This window comes from Astyanax mexicanus, chromosome 3 (genome assembly GCF_023375975.1).
Source record: "Astyanax mexicanus isolate ESR-SI-001 chromosome 3, AstMex3_surface, whole genome shotgun sequence".
NCBI lineage: Eukaryota > Metazoa > Chordata > Actinopteri > Characiformes > Acestrorhamphidae > Astyanax > Astyanax mexicanus.
This window is the reverse complement of record NC_064410.1, coordinates 33,157,653-33,181,465: the sequence shown is the minus strand read 5'-3', so window position 1 is coordinate 33,181,465 and position 23,813 is coordinate 33,157,653. Positions and strand designations below refer to the sequence as shown.

The 23,813-nt window shown below is 37.6% G+C and overlaps 2 protein-coding genes across 2 annotated transcripts in view; one reads left to right on the top strand and one right to left on the bottom strand.

Annotated features, from left to right (window-relative positions):
* The window catches only part of ptpn2b (protein tyrosine phosphatase non-receptor type 2b), a 29,211-nt gene extending 15,643 nt beyond the window's left edge, over positions 1 to 13,568 (top strand). The window contains exons 6-10 of the mRNA XM_007254675.4: positions 499 to 708; positions 1,841 to 2,002; positions 4,481 to 4,677; positions 7,742 to 7,846; positions 12,878 to 13,568. Coding sequence (XP_007254737.1) covers positions 499 to 708; positions 1,841 to 2,002; positions 4,481 to 4,677; positions 7,742 to 7,846; positions 12,878 to 12,902 — 699 coding nt within the window. The 3' untranslated portion in view covers positions 12,903 to 13,568. The remainder of the gene's footprint in view (positions 1 to 498; positions 709 to 1,840; positions 2,003 to 4,480; positions 4,678 to 7,741; positions 7,847 to 12,877) is intronic.
* Positions 13,569 to 15,519: 1,951 nt separating this feature from the next.
* Positions 15,520 to 23,512, bottom strand: psmg2 (proteasome (prosome, macropain) assembly chaperone 2). Its single transcript, XM_007254674.4, has 7 exons — positions 23,321 to 23,512; positions 23,018 to 23,198; positions 20,398 to 20,456; positions 19,956 to 20,074; positions 19,073 to 19,243; positions 18,363 to 18,483; positions 15,520 to 16,470 (listed from the first exon to the last, which is right to left on the bottom strand). Exons 1-7 carry the CDS (start codon positions 23,375 to 23,377, stop codon positions 16,390 to 16,392), a joined length of 789 nt encoding a protein of 262 aa, XP_007254736.1. The 5' UTR covers positions 23,378 to 23,512; the 3' UTR covers positions 15,520 to 16,389.
* Positions 23,513 to 23,813: the final 301 nt, after the last annotated feature.

Below are 23,813 nucleotides of genomic sequence, written 5' to 3'. Positions count from 1 at the left end.
GATTGGTCAGGAGCTCTGTAATTTGACTTATTTTTTATTTATTTATTTATTTTTTTTTTTTTTACTTTTTTTTTTGACAAATTTTTACTTATATAGACTTTGTTGATAAGTCGGCCGATAACCACCCAGTTTGGAAGCTAAGGTCTTTTTTAAGGTCTAAAAATTTGCTGTCATTTACATTTATTTATTTTTTCACCCTTTGCCTGTTCTATATATAAATGTATGTGCTTATATACCTTGAGTCATATTTACATACCATTTGTTTATTTAGAAACTCTTTAGCGCAGAAAAGTTTGGTACAGTGTAGAAAGGGGGTTTAAGGCTTAAGACTTCATGGGGGATTTTTCCTTCTCCATTTTCTTTTCTTTTTTGTTCAAAAACTGTTTAATTATAATATTTTAAAAAAGTATTCAACATCACTTATATTGCATCTCTCACTAGCTTACAAGCTTAACTGACTTTTTTGTTTGTTTGTTTGTTTGTTTCTCTCTTTCCCAGACGGGTGAGACACGAGATGTCTACCACTTTCATTACACAACGTGGCCGGACTTTGGTGTCCCAGAATCCCCGGCATCCTTCCTGAACTTCCTCTTTAAGGTGCGGGAGTCCGGCTCTTTGGGGGCGGACAACGGGCCGGCAGTCGTCCACTGCAGCGCGGGGATCGGGCGATCAGGAACGTTCTCTCTGGTCGACACTTGCCTCGTACTGGTGAGGCCCACTGGGTCTGAAATGCACACAGCACAGTTGAAAGGAAACACTGTATCTGCGTCACACTGCGTCCAAAAACTCCAAATCACTGTTTACAATGAGGGTGCACTGTATGTACACTGGCACTGATATCTGGCCACATTGCGTCATTCTGTGTTTTGCCATTACTGTGTTAAACCTAGAATGAGACCACAAAGAGTCACAGCACATTACATGGTTGGAGGTTCAAGTTCAACCTCTGTATGAGATTCTCAAATAATGTTTAGTTTAGCTGTATGTTGTTATTTGTTAACTCTATATGAGAAACAAAAGCTGTACTGGTGGTCTTTACATTGTTTTTTTTTCTAGTCAGTGTCCTTTAAAGACCACCTCTTTGTATCTACACCAATTGTCTATTTATTTTTAGCTCCACTGAGCATACAGGAGCATATTGTAGTTCTATAATTACAGACTCTAGTCCTTCTGTTTGTTTGCAAACTTCATTATCTTTCCTGTTCCTGTTCCTGTTCCTTATCCACCCTGTTCTTCAACGGTCAGGGCTCTACAGGTTTACCACAGATCAGCTATTATTTGGGAGGTGGGTCATTCTCAGCACTGCAGTAACTGCGCTGACATGGTGTTGGTGTGTTATTCTGTGTATTTATGGTACAATGGGAGCAACACAGCAGTGCTGCTAGAGTTTTTAAGCACCTGAGAAGAGTTTACCAACAAACAAAAAAATCCTGTGGCCACTGTGAAGCAGAGGTGGAGCAGCTAGGTAGTTGTGTCTTATAAAGAGGATATCAAGTGGACACAGTATTTTTAAAAACTCCAGCAACACTGCTGTGTCTGACCCACATATACCTAGTCTACGCACATTAACACTACCGTGTCAGTGTCACTGCAGTGCTGAGGATGACCCACCACCCAAATAATACCCTTTCACCCAAATAATGCTCTTGATTGGTGAGAAAGAACAGAAGGTAAGGAGGATAAAGTATGCAGAGAAAAAAAAGTGCTTATGGGGCAGTTTTTATAATACAGTGCAAAAATAAACACTTTCATGTCTTTTCCATATGTGCAGTGTTCATGCTTTAGACTTTAGACTTTAGTCTTTAGTCAGAAAGCTTTCCTTCTTCTGTTTGTCACACAGATGGACAAACGAAAAGACCCGTCATCAGTGGACATTAAGAAGGTCCTCCTGGACATGAGGAAATACAGAATGGGTCTGATCCAAACACCTGACCAACTGCGCTTCTCCTACATGGCCGTGCTGGAGGGGGCCAAGTACATCATGGGAGATTCATCAGTGCAGGTAAACCACAGATTGTATTGCGTCATTTTGAAGAGACAATGAAAAGGACAGTACCATGTATGGGGTGTAATGTTTGTGTATTCTTTGCAAACCGTCATGGTACAGGGGGGTCACAGTTCGGGGGTCACAGTTTGGTTCACACAAACGCACGCAGAATACAAGGGTACAGGCAGTCAGTCTATCGGAGATCTGTAGAACCAATGAACTTAATGTGGAACTAATGTTTACATGAGTGTTGCACCCGTCGCTGAGCTGAAATTGCACTCTGCCATAGGAATTGAATGGTCACCTGTTGTTTTCCAGTTTGAACGCAGGGTTAGGCGCTCGTACTGTCTCTCTTTCTCTCTCACTTTCATTTGTGCTGTTCTTCCTTCTTTCTCTCACTTGCGCCGTTTCTCTCTCTCTCTCTCTCTGTCTCTCTCCTTCTCTTTCTCTCTTGCACCGTCTGTCTCTCTCGTGCCGTCTCTCTCTCTCTCGTGCCATTTCTGTCTCTCTCTCTCTCTCTCTTTCCCTCTCTTTATTCTCTCTCTTTATTTTAAACCGTGGGGTTTATACCAAGATGTGAACCGAACGGTGAATTTTCTGTACTGTTACACCCCTAGTTGCCCAAAACATAACCTTCTGTTTTCCAGCTTTGCACAAGTTCTATGCTTATTTTAGTGACAAAGTCATGGTCTGACTAAGACTAACGAATCTTTGGCCATGTAAACAATGTGGCTCATTTCTCACAGGCAAGTCTGACTAATGTTAATTCGACAAGAGATCAGTCTGGTTAAAACGTGCATTCCAGACTGATTATGTGATCCAGATTGATTTAAGCTGGGTTTAGCATGTGACTACATGGATTACTCCACTGACTCACTTTCTAACACTAGCTCCATGGAAGCTAAAGAACACTGCACTGACAAGTGGAATATGTGTGTGGGGCTTCCTGTATCGAATGTGGATGAAATTCCTGCCAGTTACTTTTGTAGTCACTTGTCTGTTTGCGCCTCCATCACGATCACACGCAAATGTTCAACCTCATATACAAGATAACGCCTCACAACTCATACAGGTGTAGGAATTTTTAATTCCACTTCACTGGCACAGCTAAATTGTAAATGTGGCACTAGGCTTGGGTGGTATCCACTTTTTCATACCGTCATACCGTGTGAAAACATTACTTTGGTATACAGAATTACCAAGGAATGGGATTTGCATAAACGGCGCAACTTCTGTGTTTATGTGGCTACAGTACCATTGAATTCTGGGTTGTTTTTAAACTGGAAAATAATTCAGTTTTTTTACTGACTGAATGAACAATGCACACGTTTAAGTCAGTCATACAGTAAATGTTTTACCACTAGTCTGATGATTTTAAAAATGTTTAGCACAAAATTCACATTCTGTTCACTACAGGACACACTCAGGTCTGTCTGACTAAAGTGAGTTCTAAAGCTCACTTGCTAAGCTAGCCTCTAGTACAGAAACACAGAGTATCAGACAGCGCAGTACAGCTGTTTTTATTAAACTAACCAAAATACTAATGATAAAAACTCATGTCTGACAGTGAAAAAGATAATGTTAGCTAACAGACTAACATCTAGCATAACGCTACACCACAACACAAACTGTGTTCCGGGTAAATAAAGCTCAAATTATACACATTTAGAAGACAAAGCTTCAATCCTGCACACACAATTGAGGTACACCTTGCAGACATATTTTTTCCTGATTTGTGATTTTGCCTTTGCCTTTGATTTGAACAGAGCACATTTTTTAACTTACAACTTCAGTGGCCCTGTTTTTTTTTTCAACCTATTTGCAGAGAGCAACGCCAAGTGTGTCCCTCTTAAATGCACATAAATGAATGTGCTATCTTGACCTGTGTCGGTTAGACACAGAGCAGAATTTAGCATGTCAAGCATGTCATATTTATGAAATACCATTCTTGTTTGGAGGTACTGATAGTAAGACATAAGATGTAGTAATACGTAACATGTAAGATGAGCTGCTAAATAATAGTAGTGTAAACTCTGTTTATCTTTATCTTTTGTTCTAGCAAGATTTGTAAGATTTATTTTAAATCATGATTTCATAGTGTTCTTATATCTTTACAATCTGCTCCAAGTTTCTTTAAAACACTGCAGGAAATTTGCATTTTTGTGTGATGTGTATAGTGATGCACACAGAGCTGCTATGTTGTTTGTGTTGTTGATTGTTGTTGATATGAAATAACTAGCTTATAGTTTTATGAATGTGCTGTGATTTTGGTTTTCTGAAACCTGTGTTCGCCTTTTCTCTGCTTTAAAAGTGATGTTCTGTTTTTGACTTCAAGCTTTAAAAAATGCCGGTAGTTCCACCGGTAAAACAGCAGTGGAAGTTTCAGCAAGTTTTATATGGTTTCAGATATTATGTTGTGTTTCCCATTCCACTGTAACACAGTTCCACACTGCAGACTATAAACTGTTCTGTTGTATGTTTGTGCGTGCACAGAAACAGTGGCAGGAGCTTTCCAAAGAGGACCAGGAGCGTGTCTGCGAGTCTCCACCCCCTCAGCCCCCCAAATGCCCATCAGAGCACTACAACGGCAGCAGGCTGATCCGGCCCGAAGAACCTGGGGACACGGAGGCAGCACAGAGGAAAACACCCTCAGATGCAAAGGAGGCTGATGGAGATGGGTGCACAGCAAAGTAAGCAGGGGGAGGGGGTGCTACAGTGGTTTCAATTGCAGTTCCTCAGGAAATGATTGAATGAAATTTAACTACAAATAGATTCCATTACTGTGGTATTTTACCTCAGTTTAAAATTCAGTTTTAAATTACCTCAGTTTAAAATTCAGTTTAAAAATACATTGAATTACATATTGCTAGAGGAGGAAATGCTAAACTCCAGTGTGGAAATAAAAAAAAAAAAACATACAACGTATAGCCCCCTTACAGCTTTGTTTTGTTTTTGCATTTTTGTCATAGTGATATTTTTCAGATTATCAAACAAACTTTAACATCAGACAAATATAACCTGATTAAATATAAAAATCTATTTTTAAAATGATGTTTTTGTTTATTAGGGGAAAAAAATATCCAAACCAATCTAGCCCAATTAGTGGTGATTAATCACACGTTTTGGAAAGCTCAATTTCTATTTCTTTAGCTGCAACCAGGCCTGATTTCTGCGGGACCTGTAGAATCGAGTAAAAACTTAAATAGAAGTCTGGCAACATAAGCAGCTAAAAAAAAATGTAAAAGCTACATATTATTCTGCAATCAGAAGAAATTCAAAAGCAGATGAGACATTTGTCAGTCTAGAAAAAGTTACAAGTAATTTTAAAGCTTTGGGACTCCAGTGGACCACAGTGAGAGCTATTATTCACAAATAGAGAAAACATGAAACCCTGGTGAACCCTTCTAGGAGTGGCCAGTCGACCGAGATTAATCCAAAAGGGTATAGGTAACTTATCCAGGAGGTCAAAAAAAGAACCCAAAACAACATGTAAAGAACTGCACGTCTCACTTGTCTCAGTTAAGGTCAATGTTAATAATACAATAATAAGAAAAAGACTGGGTAAAAAAGGAAACCACGGTAGAGATTAAAGGCAAAAAACACTGCTGAACAAAAAGAACACAATGGCCAATCTCACATATTCTTCGGACTGAAGTGACAAAAGTGGAACTTTTTTGGAAGGTGTGTGCCTGTTACATCTGAAGAAAACATCTCAGAAACAGAATATCATACTGAACGTAAAACATGGGGGTGGTAGTGTGATGGTCTGGGGCTGGAGCTAGATTGGTTTGGTATGTTTTTTTTCCTGTAATAAATAAAAGTATTATCTAAAAATGCTTTTTATATTTGCTCAGGTTATCTTTGTCTCAAATTAAAGTTTGTTTGATAGTTTGAAAAATATTCGTATGCAAAAACAAAAGAAATCTGTAGGGGCCAAGTGAAGTTGTCAGCTTGAGCTCTATGTGTTCAGTCATTTTTACACCCATTGGTTAGATGGAGGTCACACTAATTGATGACTCATTAATGATTATTTTGGTAAGGTGGGTAATAATTGGTCACCAGCAAATAAGAAAAGGTCAGTGTGTTGTCCTGACCTTTAGGTTTTATTTCACGTTTCGTTTGAGAGAGAGCTCAGTGTTACTTAGATTTTTTTGAGTCACACTTCCAGGTGAAATGGCATCAACACTCAAGTGTGGGGCTCTATTTCAGGCTCTTTCAGAGCAGTGTTCAAAGTATTGTGTGCTAAAGAGAACTGAGTAGCTTTTAAAAATGAGAAGAGCACATGGCAGGTTTACTGAAGTGATAGCCGACCTGCTGAGCTGTGCTCATATGTCTCCTGCTTTTACTGTTAAAAAATGTTTTGGACAAACCAGTAAAAGGAAGATGTGCTGTGACGGTAAGCATTCAATTACGAATGCTATCAATAACCTGCCCTGTCATAAATGCAGCCAGCTGCCAGGAAATGGGGCAAGTAAAAGTGGTGCTCAGTGGTTAGCAGGTCTTTGTTTGGGCTGCTATGCACACCTACATGTAACTTCACTGTAAGAGACACATTTAACTCGAATGACCCTGACCCTAATCTGTTTGTGACCTTTAAGATCAACAATTCAAGTTTCTTTATTGTTCCTTTCAGGTAAAAGTGAACAGCATAACAAAATGGTATTTTAAATATATTATTATTAAAATATTAATAAGCATTTTTTTATTTGGTATACATATGGGAAATTGTGAGCACCTTTTGTAAAAAGATACATTTTTAATGCAAATTTTTATGCAAAGTTACAGTCACTTCTCAGTAATTTACTATATTTAACATTACTAAAAAAGTTAAACTCAGTAAATAAATGGAAAGGTTTAGGATTACCCAGCTTTTGCATACAACTCTATAGTGTACAATAAAAGTGCTTAGCCCAATATTTTACAATACAGAACACCCCATTGTTTACTGTCATTCAAATGTAGATACACTAGTTGTATCAGCATGACTCAGCATCATAATTCAAACATGTATTTTACATTTTATACTTATACGAGTTTATTAATGTATTTTTCCAATCATGTCTAATTCAAACATTTGTTTGGTTTCATGCACCCGAAAACAAGTTAGAAGACTCCCTTCCCTTCCACCTCAATTCCCTCTTTGGTCTGTAGAATTAAACAGACTGTTTTTTTCACTCTACCTTTAGGACTAATTTATGTATTTGGCGGTCATAATGAAACTATCATGATTTGTATATTTTTTTTAAAGTGGCAATGCCTAAGATATTTTTATTTTAACTAAAAAGTAGTAGTGTTCCTAAGGGGGTGAGAAGGCAAAGTATTATAGTAAATGACACCAGTGTGCTTCTGCTACCATTCCTGCAAAACCATATACTGTATATTCATTCTAAAAACAGGGGAGTCTGGTAGGTCCTTGGACCATTTTTGGGCTATAACAGCTTTTGCTAATTATCTGAGCAACATAGTAGTTGTAAAAATCAACAGATTTATGTAATTTAAAAAGGAACTGCACCTAATGCACAATTTAAAAGTACTTTTTAGGCATGCTGGGTGCAATTATACATTCTCACCAAAAATGTATGGACTGTCACTTTAAATTAAGTAAACCTATAATATATGATGTAAGTAAATTGTTACTGCTGTTGTCAAGCAGATATACAAATTTAAAAAGTAAAAGGTTCACATTTCTTTGGAGGATGATTGGGCTCATGTTGACCATCCACTGGTGTAACATTTGTTTATCTGTTCTTCCAGTGCTCGGAAGAGGCAAAGGGAGGAGAAGATGTCCATGTCTACGCAGAAGACTCCCCAGAAACAATCAAAGCCTAGGATAAACGACTCGGAAAAGAAGAGGAAAAGGTGAAAAAGTCTACTGGAAGGATATGTTCATGTACTTTATCTCCATTGGTCTATTCTGAAGTTGTAATTTGTTTGGTAATATTGCCGTCTTTCTCCACGGAGAGCTAAATGATTTTTTAAAATCTACTAGTAGTGTTTGTTTGCACTTCAGCATTACAATTTATTTCACTATACCAGTTGTATAACAGTATAACAGTTGGGTAAATGCATTTTCTGTTATTAAATTTCCCAACTTTTCTTTTTTTGCAATGAGTGATATTTTGATAGACCATCCGTAAATATGTTTGTCAATATTTAAGACTTGAGAAAAGATTTGTCCACCAAGTTGCAACTGTTAACAATCTATGTTTATTTTAATGTAAGTGCTCTATAATATTTCATATATAAAGTACAACAGAGCTCTGTAATGTTCTTCTGATTTATAAGATCCACACATTCATTCTGACAGAAGCATAGGGGGCAATATGGCTTCTAATATTTTATTTAAAAAGTGGGCAGATGTCAAGGTGATGTCGGTCAGCACAAGGGGTCTGTAAGCTGATGCATCGGAACCGAGTCGCTGCTCTTTCCTCCGAGTGCGCTGGCTACTCAGAAATGCTACATCTAGTCTTAGGGCATTATTAATGATGGGGGTGTGTGCAGTCTGTAGGATAATCAGAATAGCTAAAAATTAGGGGGAAAAGTGGAATTTAATAAAAAAACAAAATTATGTTCATATCATGCATTGTCTTTTTCACAGAGGGCAATATGATTTTATATTTTTTCACCTAAAGCTGCTTCATATTTTTGAGAGGATGCATGTAATTGACTGACCTGTATCCCCTTACTGAACCATAGTTTAAATGTCTTTGTTTCTTAATCTGTAACAAAATAACTTTAGCTAGTTATGGTGTGTGATTACTCAGTATTTCATCTAGTGTAACCATGGAAGCTTGTGCATTGAATATGAGTGTAGTGTAACCACCTAAATGGGTACAGCATAACCATGAAAATAACTGTAGCTGTTAAAATGTGTGTAGTTTAACTATGAGGGGGAAATTGCACATTATCCATGGACATGTGTATAGAGGAACAATTCGTGTAGTGTAATCATCACATCACAAAATGTTTGTATGGCATAGTCATGAACATGGGTAGAGTCTAACCACAGTGTACTAGTCCATGTGTCTCTCTCTCTCTCTCACACACACACACACACACCCACACACACACACTTCTCTCAAAGTAACAGGAATGAAAAGTAGAAGGTTCACCTCTGGCTGCAGGTACATTGCCGATCACCTCGCTGATGTCCTGACCCTGTGCCCTCTGTTGTGCCTCTTTCACACAGCCTGGGCTGCATCTGCTGCACGTGACAGAGCGATTACTGTCCCGTTGGGCTCCGTCCCCAATGAGGCAGCAGCGACACGGGCGCAGGATTTTAGTAGACGGGCTTTTCCGGGCCCCTGAGCTCATCCCGCAGGCTGTATGTGTGAGAGAGTTGCTGCTGCTGCTGCTGGCCACGGCTTAATAAGTTGGAAGGAACGGGGAATAGATCAGCAAAAAATTGCATGTACGCAATTTTCCCTCCCCCTTATGCCAAATATTATTGATCAGCTGAGACATGTTTGGTGTCTGAAAGTTTAGCTATGGAGCTACAGGGCTAATGTTGCTAACCAGAACTGGAAACATATGTACCCCTACAATTAGCATGGTGCTAACTGACTGCATGCCTTAAAAAATGTGGGAACTAAATTCTGGTATGATTTTGGTGCAGCTTTTTTTGTTTTTTTGTTTTTTAACATAAAAGCTGTATGCCATATTTCTGTCCCTTTTTATAGACACCAAATGTGGTCTTGGTTGATTGGTGTTTGTGGGTAAAGAGGGAAACTTGTGTATAGTTGATTTTTCAGCAGACTTTTTCTTTAAAGCGTTAGGAGTGCTGTGCAGCATGGTGTGGCTCCGTTTGGAATTGTTGCAGTTTGGGTGTTGCTCTCCAGAGAAAAATGGAAATTTGACCAATGTTTGAAGCTGTTATATGGGTATGTGTGTATTGCACTCTACATAATGTTAAGGTGACGGTGCACTATATAAAATAAATGAATATTAAATGCAGGTGGGTTTTGCCCCAATTCCTGCAAATGTAAAAATGTTTTATATCACCATCTTCTGAACTGGTCGTCAACAGTATCAGATATCTGCATCAGCGCATCCCTTTTATTAGACTCAAATCTAGTCTAGTGACTAGTGTGTGTGTGTGTGTATGAATAGAACAGGGAGAGAGGTGTGTATCTAACTCTAGGATGCTACAGTTGCTGCCATTTGCTGTTTTGTTTTTTCACACTACTGACTCCACAAGATGTGTGCATGTGTGTGTGTGTGTGTGTGTGTGTGTGTGAGAGAGTGTACCTAAATCCCTCTGCCTGTTTTCCATCACAGCCAAAAACTGGACCATCACTACCCCTGTTAAAAAAAAAAATAATGGAAAATTATAATCAAAATAACATCAAATTCACTAATCTGGTCTGCTACAATAAATAATTTTAGCAACAGCTTTTAGTTACTCAGCCAATAATAGTATTGTTATGTTTGGCCTGTAAACTGGTAGTGTTTGGATCAGTTTAGAAGCTTGGCTGCACAGTTAGGATGGGTGAGTGGGTGTGTGGGTGTATGGGTGCGGAGGGGACTGTGTTCATTTCTTGTTTGTTAAAGTATTGCTTTAAATAGCTGCCATCCAGGCAAACAGCTGGGGGAGAGACTTGTTTGAAATGGCTGGACTATTTTGAGAGAAAGCTTCTGCTCTAATAGCAGTTTAGGTTCTGAAACATATCTGCTCTGCTCCTTTTACTCTTTTCCCTGCTTTAATGCACCTTTTTTATTTTAGCACATTTACTTGTTTCCCACTCCATCCATCAAAATGTAGTCAGTCACCTAAGGCATCTTTACTTTCTGAAGTCTGCTTATGTAGTTTTACACTGGAGCTACAAGGCTAACAAAGCTAACATGTAATGGAAACTAATACTAATGCTAATCAGTTAGCATAGTGCTAGTGTGCTGCACACTTGAACCATCACTCACTCTCCTTAAACTGTGTAAAGTGGTCCAGTAATCTCTAATATAATCTAATATAGTGCTGGGCGGTTCATGCGCTATACCAAAGGGGAATTTAGAACCCTGTTTAAATATATTAATACTGTAGAGTGAAGTATAATATTAATTCACACTAACTGAATGTATTTGTTAAATGGAGAACCAAGAGAATTGTGATAAACTGATAAACAGCTCGGTATTTAAATACTTTTAATGCCTCTAATGACTTTAATAATAATATATATGGGTCTAACTTGTGCAAAAGAACCTTTGAAAAATAATATTTTGAATGAACATGAAGTATTTTAGGTCCATTTAAAGTGTTTATGGAAATAAAATATTTAGCTAATTTAAAAAAGGAAGCCATTTTAAAGTTGTGGCGTATTTCTTTTTTTGTGGCTATTGTTTACATTCTCCAGCTGTTTTTATGATAATGAAGTCTGATTTCTTCATACATTGTGTAATTTTGAAGAAAAAAGTTAACCCAATAGTAATTAAAGCGTTAGTTTAAAGATTTTAGTGTTTTATATTATGTATACTCCTAACAGTAGATTAAGTCACACGCCTATGTATAAATATGGTATAAATACCACTGTAATATACAGTGAAACTTTTGCAAAAATACCATGATATGCATTTTTGGTCATACCACCCAGCACTACTCTAATATACTTGTATATGTGGTTTCTGACACTGTGTATGACTCCCTGTTCTGTATAAAAAATATATAAATATATGGACAAAATTCAGACTTCCAGATGCTGATACTTTGTGTAGCTCTGCTCTGTGTTAACTTACAGTCAGTGTTTACAGATACAGATACAGGGTCATACAGTGTCAGAAACACAAATGTAGTTCTCACTGAACTCTCGGTGAACTGACTAAAACCCTGTGTGGATGGGATTACTTTTACACTGGCAGGTTGGTTAATTATTATTATCAGTTTCTCAGTGCTTTTATTCTGTCCAAATGCACCATGATTGTGCTCTACTGCTTCAGCACAGTTTCTGCTGCCTCTTACCTTCTGGGGAAAAAAAAAACATAAAAATAACCTGAGGTTATATTAATCCTGTGTAAATATACGCCTATGTGTGTAAATAATCTTTGCCATCCATTTTATATCAAGTATTGAGGCACTTGAAGAGACGTTTAGTTTGGTCTAGCACTGCACAGATACTTTGGGAGTATCATGTCTGTGGCAAATCTTAAAGACAAATTAAAGGACTCCCTGCCCTGTGTGCACACTGCAAGTGTTAAAATCACTCTCTGCCTCCCGTGTAACGAGAAGTCGCAGACGAACGTGTTGCCGGAAAAAAATAAAAACACAATATAAGCAATATATAGGGCTTTGTTTATTCGCATTAGCTTTTGTTGCCTGCTGTGTGCACACACAACATGATATTATTGCAGCTTTCGGCAAGTCGTTGTGTAGAGTAGCCTATAGTCTACAGATGTGTGGCTGCTCATTTTAGTTTGATTATACAATAGTGTAACAAAGATTATCGTAACGTTTTTGGGGGCAATGGCTGTGCATAAATCGAGTATCTACTCCCATCCGAGTCTGCATTACTGCATTACTCATAACATTGCTTTCTAAAACCGGTTTCAATTGTTTGTCCTTTATTTAGAACACAAATAATCACCATGATTATTTTAATAGGCAATTTTTTTTTTTACAGATAAAAAAAAAATAGAAAGCAATATAAAGTGCTGTGACTTCAGTGTCAAACTAAAGAAATGCAACTTCAGACAACAAACATGTCTTGGCTGATAAATGAATTTGGGCTAGGAGTGTGAAACTGAGTAAATATTAGTAGAAATTATCACTTTAAATCGAGTACATTAGAGCAGGGAGAACACTGAAGTGTGAGCTGCATGGATTCATCACAACTGTACGACTGAATTGTGTCACTGTTGAGAACTTTATCTAACCCGTATTTTTGTTGTGTTTTTTTTCTGCAGACCAAGAACAACCAGTGACACTTAACTTCATGGCAAGACTAGCAGGGGCCTCCAGCCCATAATACTCCTTCTCTACCCTGCATCCTTAACACTGTTTACAGCATGGACTCTGAGAGGCCGAAGAGCAAATGCATCTTCACACACACACACACACCCACACACACACCAGCACAACAGTGGTGGACTACTCATTACTAGAGTGCATTGCCATGGTTTTGATTGGTCTCGTTTATTTTTACAGGTTTTTTTTTTGTGCCCCTTTTTATTATTATAAATTTTATGTTTGCTTGTGTTTCTGGTAAAAGAAGGCAGCAGGATCTGATGGGTAGGCGTATGCATTGCCAATTTATAACCTTGTTCCCCACATAGTATTTTTAGACAACCTTTTTTCAGAGGTGAAATGAAAATGCTCTATTTTTTATATAAAGTTACTTGAACATTTCCTATCATGTACGCGCAGACGCCGAGATTGAAGGTACTTCACTTTTCAGAGATGGCGGAACATGTCTTATGCTGTGGAGCAGTTCCATCATGTGTGTATAGTATTTTTAAGCTGTGTAATGAAGCAAACGTGTATTTTGACTGTATGATAGTGATTACAGACAATGTATTTGCTTATGAAAAGAACGCAAGTCTTACATTTCCTTCTTTGAATAAAACAAAACTGGCATTGTTGGTTTAGTTTCTGTAACAGCAATCTGTACTGCTTTGTGCTTCACACACACACTGAGCGGAACTGTGACCTTCATTACACTGTGTTAAGTGACTTACAGTAAGAGGTTGGGTTGCATAATTTGTGCTTAGAATGCGATGCTTGAAAAACTGGATATTCACCCAGTCATTGTTTATTTGTTTTAGAACTTCCGTTGCGACAGCAGATTCATTGACAGAGTAATTATATACACATATAGTAATAATAAACATGCAAAAGAACTAGTATAACATGCTCATATGTTGATGTTAGAGGGTGTTGCAATAATTAGAGAAAGATAAGAATTCACCTAAACAACAGTGTTTTTAATATCACAAAAAAGATCAGATTACAGGGAGTATGTCCATGCGTGAAGAATGTTCACATTTGGGTGCTTTTGAAATTTTTAGGTTAATATCTGGGCTTGCATTTACATTACACACTCACTAGCATCTGACATCTGCTTTAATGGAGCTTAATAACAGAGTTTCTTATCCACAAACTGGTATGGATATTTTGGGGGATGTTTTAATTTTAGTGCCTCCAACTAAAATTCTAACACAAAGGTGAATTCTCGTTCCAGAAGGTAATAATTCTGATACTGCAATAAAAAAAAACTGTTGCATTGCATTCCCTGTGTGCAGCAACTGTGGGAGCTCTTCATGCAGCAGGGTGTGGTCACATGAACTACACTAGTATTTACTCACCCATCTCCAAATCAACTTCGCAGGAACATTTTGGGATCAGCCTCTTCCTGTTTCAACATGATTGTGAACAAGTTTATAAATCAAGGTCCATAAAGACATGGATGAGCAAGTTTGGTGTAAAAGAACTTGACTTGCCTGCGCATCAACCCAATAGAACCCCTTTGGGATGAATTAGATAGAGCAGTAACTGCCAGCCAGACCTTCTCATCAGTGTCAGACCTCACAAATGAGCTTCTGAAAGAATATTCATTAAAGAAGGTCTAACATCATGTTAGAAATGGGATGTCACTCAAGTTCATATAGTCACTTTTCAATAAAAAAACAATTATCTATATTTTTGACAATTTTTAGTTTGCTACATAATATGAACACACAAACTGTTCCTTGCACTGTTACAAAATGTATTGATTAATGGACCAAAAGTAATTCTCCTAAATGACCTGAACCACACTTTTTTACACTGACTTCCATTAAAAGTTAGGAGGATTTAATATCTCTCCTGTAAAGTTGCTGTTTGGAGATCCATGTTTTTCACTGGACAGTGATAAAATGTGCAAATGTAGAAGAGTGAATACCTTTGGCAGTATAGTGTAATTAGTTTGGAGGTAGAGCGAGGCAGATATCCATGATGAACACATACCAAACTACTTTTTATTCTGGGACAAATTAGTGCAGCCAGGCCAAGTGCCAGGAAACCTTTGAAGACATATCTGGATATCTTTTGGGTTATCTAACAGCAATATCACATTTTCTATGTAATGTTATTCCTCAGAAATTTGCTCACTTTCTGAGCCCCTTTCTTAAAAACTGTTTGAAATATTCATGCGACACTAAAGAGTTGTGCCAGCCAGAGAGAGCAAGTGAGATACTCAATGTTTAGAGTATTTAACAGTTCTGGGCAAATTTCACCCCCTTTTACACTGCTTTACCACTGTGCAGCATTCTATCTACCTCACTCACTCATAGAGAGTTCAATTATGATTCCATGCAAGCCTCTTGCCCAACCTCATTGGGTTTCAGATTTTCAGACATCCCAAGTTGCAAAAATTAATTTCAGGGAGGTACCCCCGAACCTGGACATGGTCAGTTTCTGACCAAAGCATCACTCTTGGCTGCATGTTTTATGGATGGTGGACCCACTTTGATTTGAATCTAGCAATGACAGTAATGAGTGTTACCTTCTAAACTATGTGTCTTACACTCTACGATGGTCACGGCACAGCCCCAAAGAGTATCAACAGAGGTTCTGTGTTGAATGGGGTTTAATAGCAAAAGATGCACTACATATTAGACAATGTAGAAGTAGACAATGCAAAGTTTTTCATGTTGTGTCTATTATTTTTTATGTGAAATGGGTTAGGGTTATATTTTTAGCGCTTCCTTCGGCCTCTGACGCACAATTCTGAGGTTTAGCATCGAAAACAAGACCACTGCTTCATCCTTAAGAAGGAAGAAACTACAGTTTTTGTTTTCTGTTTCCTACCGCATTTGCGTCAATTGGATTTGTTCTTGTTGCAGCAGGTCAGGCTGTGACACACAACAACCATAACCATGCCTCTGCTGGGAAACAGGGGCACAGAGCCAAATGGGAAGAGAAAGAAAAGCAAAATAGAAAAAAAAAATCAGTATATCTTTGGAACAGCATGTGCTGGCAGCGGAACTGAGATCTCAAACCACTGCCAGAAAGTCAAAACCAACATAATATTTAATCATATTAAACCATTATACAGTACAAATACCTCCATCATTTAACATTTGGCAGATATTCCACTCCATGTATTTATGTTATCGTCATATTAAAACCTCAAACTGTTTCTGTATTTAATTTCTGTATTACATTTTTATTTATCTAAAAATGCTTTAAAGCGTGAAAGCATTTCATGATAAATGTACCAACAAAAATAGTCCAAAATCTTTTAAATCTGTTAAATTTAGTTTGCTTCTCTTACAAAGAGAAACCAGATTTCTTGCAGTGGCAATCTGCCTGCCCCCGGTCCCTCATTTATAAGAACTGGATGTTTATAATCTTAATTTTATTTTGTAGGGGGGCAAAATCTTGAACTCCAACATGCTGCTGACATTTCTAACAGTCCAGTTTCCTGTTTTCATGGTCTTCAGAAGAGCAGGGGTGGGATGCCGCTTCCAAACAGCAGCCTCCAGGATGAAGGAACCCTCCATGGTGTGGAACCCTGAGGCTGAGAGAGAGAACCCATTAATGAATTTAGAATTTTTGCAAAGTGTTTACACAAATAATACTGCAAATTTTCTTTTGCTGGAGCTATGGGGTAGCTTGACATTTCAGCAAAGGTGCTCTATAATTTATCCTAAGATACTATTAAATATATTTATTTTATAAATGCATTTATTTAATCTTTCAAATTACACGTTATAGTTTACACACACACAAAACAAATACAAAATATATAAAGGCACAAGCTTTGCACCCATGTGATTTTAGTACTGATTGCACCCTGGTCTAAGTAGCAGTGTGTACTATTACTAAAAATAATTTTGTAAAAATAATTTGTTCCAAGTTTCGTAATGTTTTTTGGTCCACTCAACATTTTAACACCATTTAAAGAACAACTGCCAGATTTAAATGATGTAAAAAAATTTTAAGGCATTTTAAAGTTCTTTAAACTGCATTTCGTTTTAAGAATTTATCAATTAGAATCTCTTTTTACTCGCTTACATTTAAATATTAGATTTGTTTTAATCCAATGACCATTTTAAAATGTATTTATCAGTATGATTAATCTTTATTTTAAAGTTCACAGAATAAAAAAGTTTGGACATTGCTTAGCTACCACATTAATGTTAGTTATCTATAGTTATCTATATTCTACCAACAAATAAGATGTTTCCAATCGCTGGGGCATAGTGCACTGCATGTTTTAAATGAAATTGAAATTAGCCTCCCTGTGTTCTAAATGCTATTTGTACCCGTTTGCAAATAGTCACTCCCATAAATAAATCACAGAAGTTTCCTGGGGGTGCTGTGGGGAACTATGGCTATCCTAGGGGTAGCAACAGCACCCCCAAGCCCCTCCCTGGCATCACACATGCTTGTTAATGAGCAGATTACTTGAGTCAGGTGTGTTGGGAGAAGAGAAAGCTATATACTTACAGGGCAGGGGGCACCAGGACCAGGACAGTAGAACAGATACCAGTTCCTGTCCCAGGACTTTTGATATGTCATATGTGTGTATATACACTGATCACCCTGTTCTTTAAATGGTTAGGCGTGCACAGGAGCTTTTAAACACCTCATTCTTATTGCTGGATTGAGAATAGTCCTTCAACTGCGTCCTGTGAGCACTGATGAAGGACTAGAGGACGACCAACACAAACTGTGCATCAACAGATGAGCATCTGTTTTTAAATTTACATCTACATGGTGGACAAGCTAGGTAGGAGTATCTAATAGAGTGGAGGACAATGAGTGAACACAGTGTTTAAAAACTCCAGCAGCACTGGTGTGTCTAATCCACTCATACAAGCACAACAAACACTAACTCACCATCACCATGTCAGTGCAGTGCTGAGAATGACCCACCACCCAAATAATACCTCTGTAATAGCTCTGTAAGGGTCCTAACCATTAATGAACAGGGTGATGCATAAAAAATCTGTGATTAAAAACCAGGGTTATTCCACCAAACATTGATTTCTGAACTCTTTAAACGTTATGAATATTAACTTGTTTTCTTTGCATTATTTGAGGTCTAAAAGCTCTGCCATTTCTCATTTTCTGCAAATAAATGCTCTAAATGACAAAATTTTATTTGGAATTTGGGAAAAATGTTGTCTGTAGTTTATAGAGTAAAACATCAATGTTCATTTTACTCAAACATATACCTATAAATAGTAAAATCTGATTCAGAAACTGAAGAGGCATCTTATTGTTTTTTTGAGAGCTGTATATGCACATGGAAAAACACAAATTCTTGAATATCTACTGTGTTAACCATAAAATGAACACCATAAAGCCTAATAACGAGGAGGTAGGTCCCCCTTGTGCCATAACAGAGCCATCACAATGTGGCTCATGTCAGAGTGGCTCAGACACTTATGCTTGCCCACTCACAGTTTTTTCCAGCAGGTGGAGCCAGTCGTTTAGATGGTTAGTCAGTGTGAAAGTGTCTGGGACGTTATCTCCCTCTGAGCAGAACAGAAGTACCACAGCCAGTGGGACACACTCTGTACAACTGAGCAAGATAAGAAACATGATTAAACACATATTCTCAAACACACGCTCCTCTATCATATCTGTTATTTAGATACATGAATCTAGGTGACTGATTTCTGAAATCATAATGATAAAGCAACGAGCTGACTGATGGAAATAGCTTGCAGTGATTGTGGAGTTCTGGCACCAAAGATATGAGAGTGCCCAACACAGGTGACATTCATTAGGCCAAATCTGGAAGAGGATTGATAATTAAACTAGATTTTAATGCAGCTTGCTCAATTGATTTTCTTCACAACGCTACCATCAGTGGCACAACACAGCAGGCAGAGTAATATGCACAGTTTTCCTGAATCAAATCTATGGCAAAAATTATTTTTTACATATTTTTAACAGTTTTCATTAAGTTATTTTACTTTTAAACTGTGAAAACTGCACTTCATAGAGACATTCTAATCCAGTATGAATCTACACTGTGTACTGTGCTTGGGGTCATTTGTGAAAAAAAAAAAAATCACATAACCAGCAAAACAAAACAAAGTTTCAGTGGTGCTTTAATGCGGCTCTCACTGAACAATCTCAGTTATTCTCTGTATTAGTATCAGTACCAGTCAGTGTATAGGCCTTTGGTCACTCCTCCTCCGGGGATGTACAGTCGCTTTTCAGAGTCATTTATGCCAGGAAAAGCACACACTCTCTCCAGCTCAGTCCAGCCCAGTTCCTTTAGACTCTTCTCTGCATCCTGCAGTGCTGGACTCAGCAGGTACCGCAGGGCGGTTCTGATTAAAAACACCACAGACAGCACAAAAACGATCAAAACACTAAAAAAAAAAAGGCTCTCAAAATATATTATTAAACCCTTAAACTCTCTAATGGTCTGCAATAACTTTCCATGTTTCAATTCTTCACACTCACATATTCAGAACAGACAATGTAGTTTGATAATTACTTAATAATTCATAGATAATTGCTGAAAAATCAGTAGCGGATGATAAATATAATTCATAGTACATACTGAATGATCCAAAGGGGATGCTGAATAAGTCAATAAGTCAATAAGTAGTTTTTTTTTTCTTCAATTCATAATGGTCGTAAGGGTTGTACAATAGGGCTACAACGATTAGTCGATATAATCAACAATGTCGATTATTAAAATGTGTCGACTACAAATATTAATGTTGACTAATCGTTAATTTGTAACAGTATTACACTACACAAAGTGCTGGTGACAGAAGCGCAATGAGAGATGGGCAATTGATTGAGCAACTGTTACTCCTCTATGGGTTATTATTAATTCATAATAGGTGGTGCAGAGCAAGTAATAGTAGACACTTTTGGTAGAATTCATAGTGGATGCTGAATAATAAGAATTATAACAAGAATACTAACAATAATAACACACATCCTCAACTTGTCAAAGCTGGAGTCATTAATAAACAACAGTCGTTGGTAAACAACATTAACATCGTTGATGAAGGAAGTGCTAGTTACCCATGGAGCTGCTGATCGTCTCTGTGGTGAGCATGGCTGCTAGATAGCAGCACAGTTCTCGAGAATCCACTGCTTTTAATCCAGGACACCAACAGCTTCCGGAATGATTTTACTTTTGTCTTTTCAATGAAAACATACACACATTCACAAATACATCATGGCTGTATAATCATATGTGCTATATAATAAACACATTATTTATTAGAAATGCAAAATTAATTGCTTTATTGAACATTGCTTTATTGAAAAAAACTAAATTATTTTTTTGCCCCTAAAGTAAAGAGTTTGCTGTTCTACTTTGTGGTGTAAAATAAATGTGTAAGTATCCAACACATAAGTATTAAGGTCAGTAGCTTTTTTTTTTTAGCTTTTTTAAGGGATATATATAAGATTTAAAGTATTTAAAATAACACTGCATACAATAGAACAGTTTCACACGTACCTGTAGGACTGGGGTCCGAATCTGAAGTACAGCTAACCTCAGATCACTGTGTGAGTATACTGCACACAAACACATCAACAGGATCAGTAGTTGAAAGCAACTTTCAATCCCTTACAATAAATTTCAGTAAATTTCCATTCTTTTTTCCATGACTTTTCCATGCCTTCAAGGCAAATTTTCTTTAACATATGATTTTTAAACATCAGTGCAGACATGGACAATAAAACCAAAAACTAACTAAAACTATAATCAAAATTGATTATAGGGGGTCTAAAATAATTCAGATGAAATGTTGACACACAATCTTTAATAATAAATGTGTGTCAGTTCCTGAGAGCTCCATTGTGTAAGGCTAAATCACTGAATTTACTCTGAGCTGACATATCTGTTACCTCTAAATAGATTTTCTCCATCGATAAACTGAAACACTAAGATTTCTAGGCCAAACTTCCCTGATCTTTCCAAAACTTTTTGGGTATTTCTATTATCCCAAAACTTATCCAGGCCTGAAAATTGCTATTTTCAAAGGTTTTTCATGAGCGTACAAACCCTCGATGCAGTGAAACATGATAACATGATAACGAGTACAAACTTGTTAAACCACTTGTTGAATAGCCCACCTTCATTCATTCACTTTTAGCAGATTCTCACAACAGGCTTACAATGCTAGCAATATGGGGTATTGCTTTGCCCATGCAAAGAAAATCACTAAACAGTGTTTTTTAATAAACTATGTGTGCACTTTTAAAGTTCTCAGTGCCTCGTTTTTAATATCAGGACCATAGGAATTCTACTAATGAAGTGTGGAGCTACTTTGAGCTTGTTAATGGTGTAAAAATATTGATTTCTTTACATGGGTAACGATATGCCCCTATTGCTAGCATCATAAGCCTGTTGAGAGCATCAGCCTTGTATTTCAGAATGCTGGGGGGTGACTTGAGGTGGGCTATTCGACAAATGTCTGTACTCATTATTATGTTTCACTACACCCCAAATCTATCTCACACCTGCTTCAAAACCTCAGGCCACAAACAAACATGAGTCAGGTGTGTTTGAGCAGGGAACATAAAAAGGCTAAGCTAGTTAGCAAACATATCCACTGCCTTTCAAACAGGAGCTGTGTCTGTGGTTAAAGGAGTTAAATTTAAAACATCCATCCAAACATTCATATGTCTGCTTCTACTATTCTGTGGAGGGAAACCCTGTTATGAAGCTCCTGTGAAACAGACACAGCGGTGCAGTGAGGATGTTGTAGAAGACGCTAGCTTAAGAGCTAATCTAAAACTGTGGAAGTATAGGTGTGTGTACCGGGTAAACCTGACATGTCATGCCCAATGTGCCTCTAAGTCAGGATGGTCTGGTGTTTGTTTCCCCTGCACTAAATGGTAAGAGAAAATGTATGGATGTTTGCTGGGCCCTTAAATTGTAGCTCCTTTAATCACAGAAGCAGCTCCTCCTCTGTAGAAGGCGGTGGATGGAAACTAAACTAAGTTCTTTAAGACGGCCACAAAACACCTTTCTGTATTTTGTTTCAAAATGTTCAAGCAAACGTCTCCTCTTCTTATAATTACTGTGACTCCTGTAACTAGCTGAGTATATTATACTACACTACGCTACTATATTATTCTGCTGTATGTTTATTTTAACTGTGGTTATAGTGTGTCAATGGTCCGCTGCTGCACCTGACATTTCAACACAAATTAAACAAACACGGCCCCTCTTTGTCATCATGCAAAATTATGTGTGTGGAAATACTTCCAAATTACTTGGAATCACATTTGCACGTACACTTACATTTCCTTTTATTTTGTTACCTTCCCCTGTAAAGATTTTGGAAATATGTTTGTTTTTCATGGCAACCCAGCTCACAAAGAATGTTTTAAGAACATTTACCAACGTTTTCAAAAAGGTTTCAGAAAGGTTAGCCCTGTAATGTTCTAGAAATGTTCTGGAAACATATGGCAAAATAATGGTTTGCATTACAAAACTAAAGATTAAAACACTGACACGAGTGACGTTGCCAAACGTTACCTTAAAAAGGTTCTAATAGTGCTGGATATAACCAAAATCCACCAGCCATAATTAAGCCACCAGCCTTGTTGTATGTAATCACGTTTTTAGAGCTGGCTGTTTATAGAGTGGGATATGGTATACCAGTATAAGATTTTTCCTTAAGACATTACATCAAAATAGATGCAATATATTACATTTTTATATAACGTATATATAAATTCTGTTAACATTTACATTTCAACTGAAGACATATTAATACCCTAGAATCTTAAGAAAAACATCAGGCAATGTTTGTAATGTTAAGATTAATACAGGTACGTCAAAATATAAAAATGTACTGCAAAATCGGTCTAGAGGGATAAAAATGTGGTTAGCAGTCAATGTGCAGTAAAACAGTAGAAAGTAGATTAGTCGACTAATACAATAGGCATTAGTTTCAGCCCTAATTCAGACTTGCCGAGCACATGAGTGTAAGAGACTGTCTGTCTGATGATTTATGAGGATGGGGCTGTCCAACACTTTTGGTCATTAAGTTAATAAAGTTACGAGAATGTAGCTGACAGTTTTAGGTGATAGCCATAATCCTGGTTTAAAGATGCTGACTGACCTTCTGCATTAGTGCTGAGCTGCTCCGCTCCTCCCCCCGAGCCGCCGCCGCCGCTGTACGGGTTGTTGCCCGCCATGGGGACCAGGCAGTCGGTGTGAAAGTGTCCCACCCTCGGCATGTTCAGCGTGGAGATGATCAGGTCTGCCGCCAGCTGACCCACATTTCCCACAGAAACAGCGGGCTGGAGAGTTTAAACAGCGGGTAAAACAGCAGTTAAACCTGACTTAAAGATAGTTAAGAGTAGTCAACAACATCAGTCATGATGAAGCAAAATAGTTATACAAAAAAAATCATTAAACTTACCAGGATTAAAGTAAATCCCTTAAAAGAGGGAGTCGAGTCTTCACTAGACACAAACATAGTTAGCTTTATCTCATAAACTATTGAGTAGTTACTGTTTACTGATAAACTGAGGGGAAATCTGCACAGGAAATCTGAATGAACGTGCAGCACTGTTAGTTTCACATTCACGGCGCAGAATCGCTGATCCACACACTGCGCACTACGGAAATCGGTGAACGTCAATACTTTGTAGATCTGATATGGTGTTGGTGACGCGTATGCCTGATCACAAATCATTCTAATAAATAAATTATATAATTTTAGAACATGCTCGTACACTTCATATCTATTTCATCGGCGTATATATTATCAAAGACACGTTACTACAAAATATATGTAGCTCTACACTTATATTTCTGTAAGAGTTCAGAACAGGCGATTAACATTGACACTTTTGGCAAAATAAAAGTTCATGATTTTAAGAGTAAAGTGTGTTCGGGGTGATTTACTCATT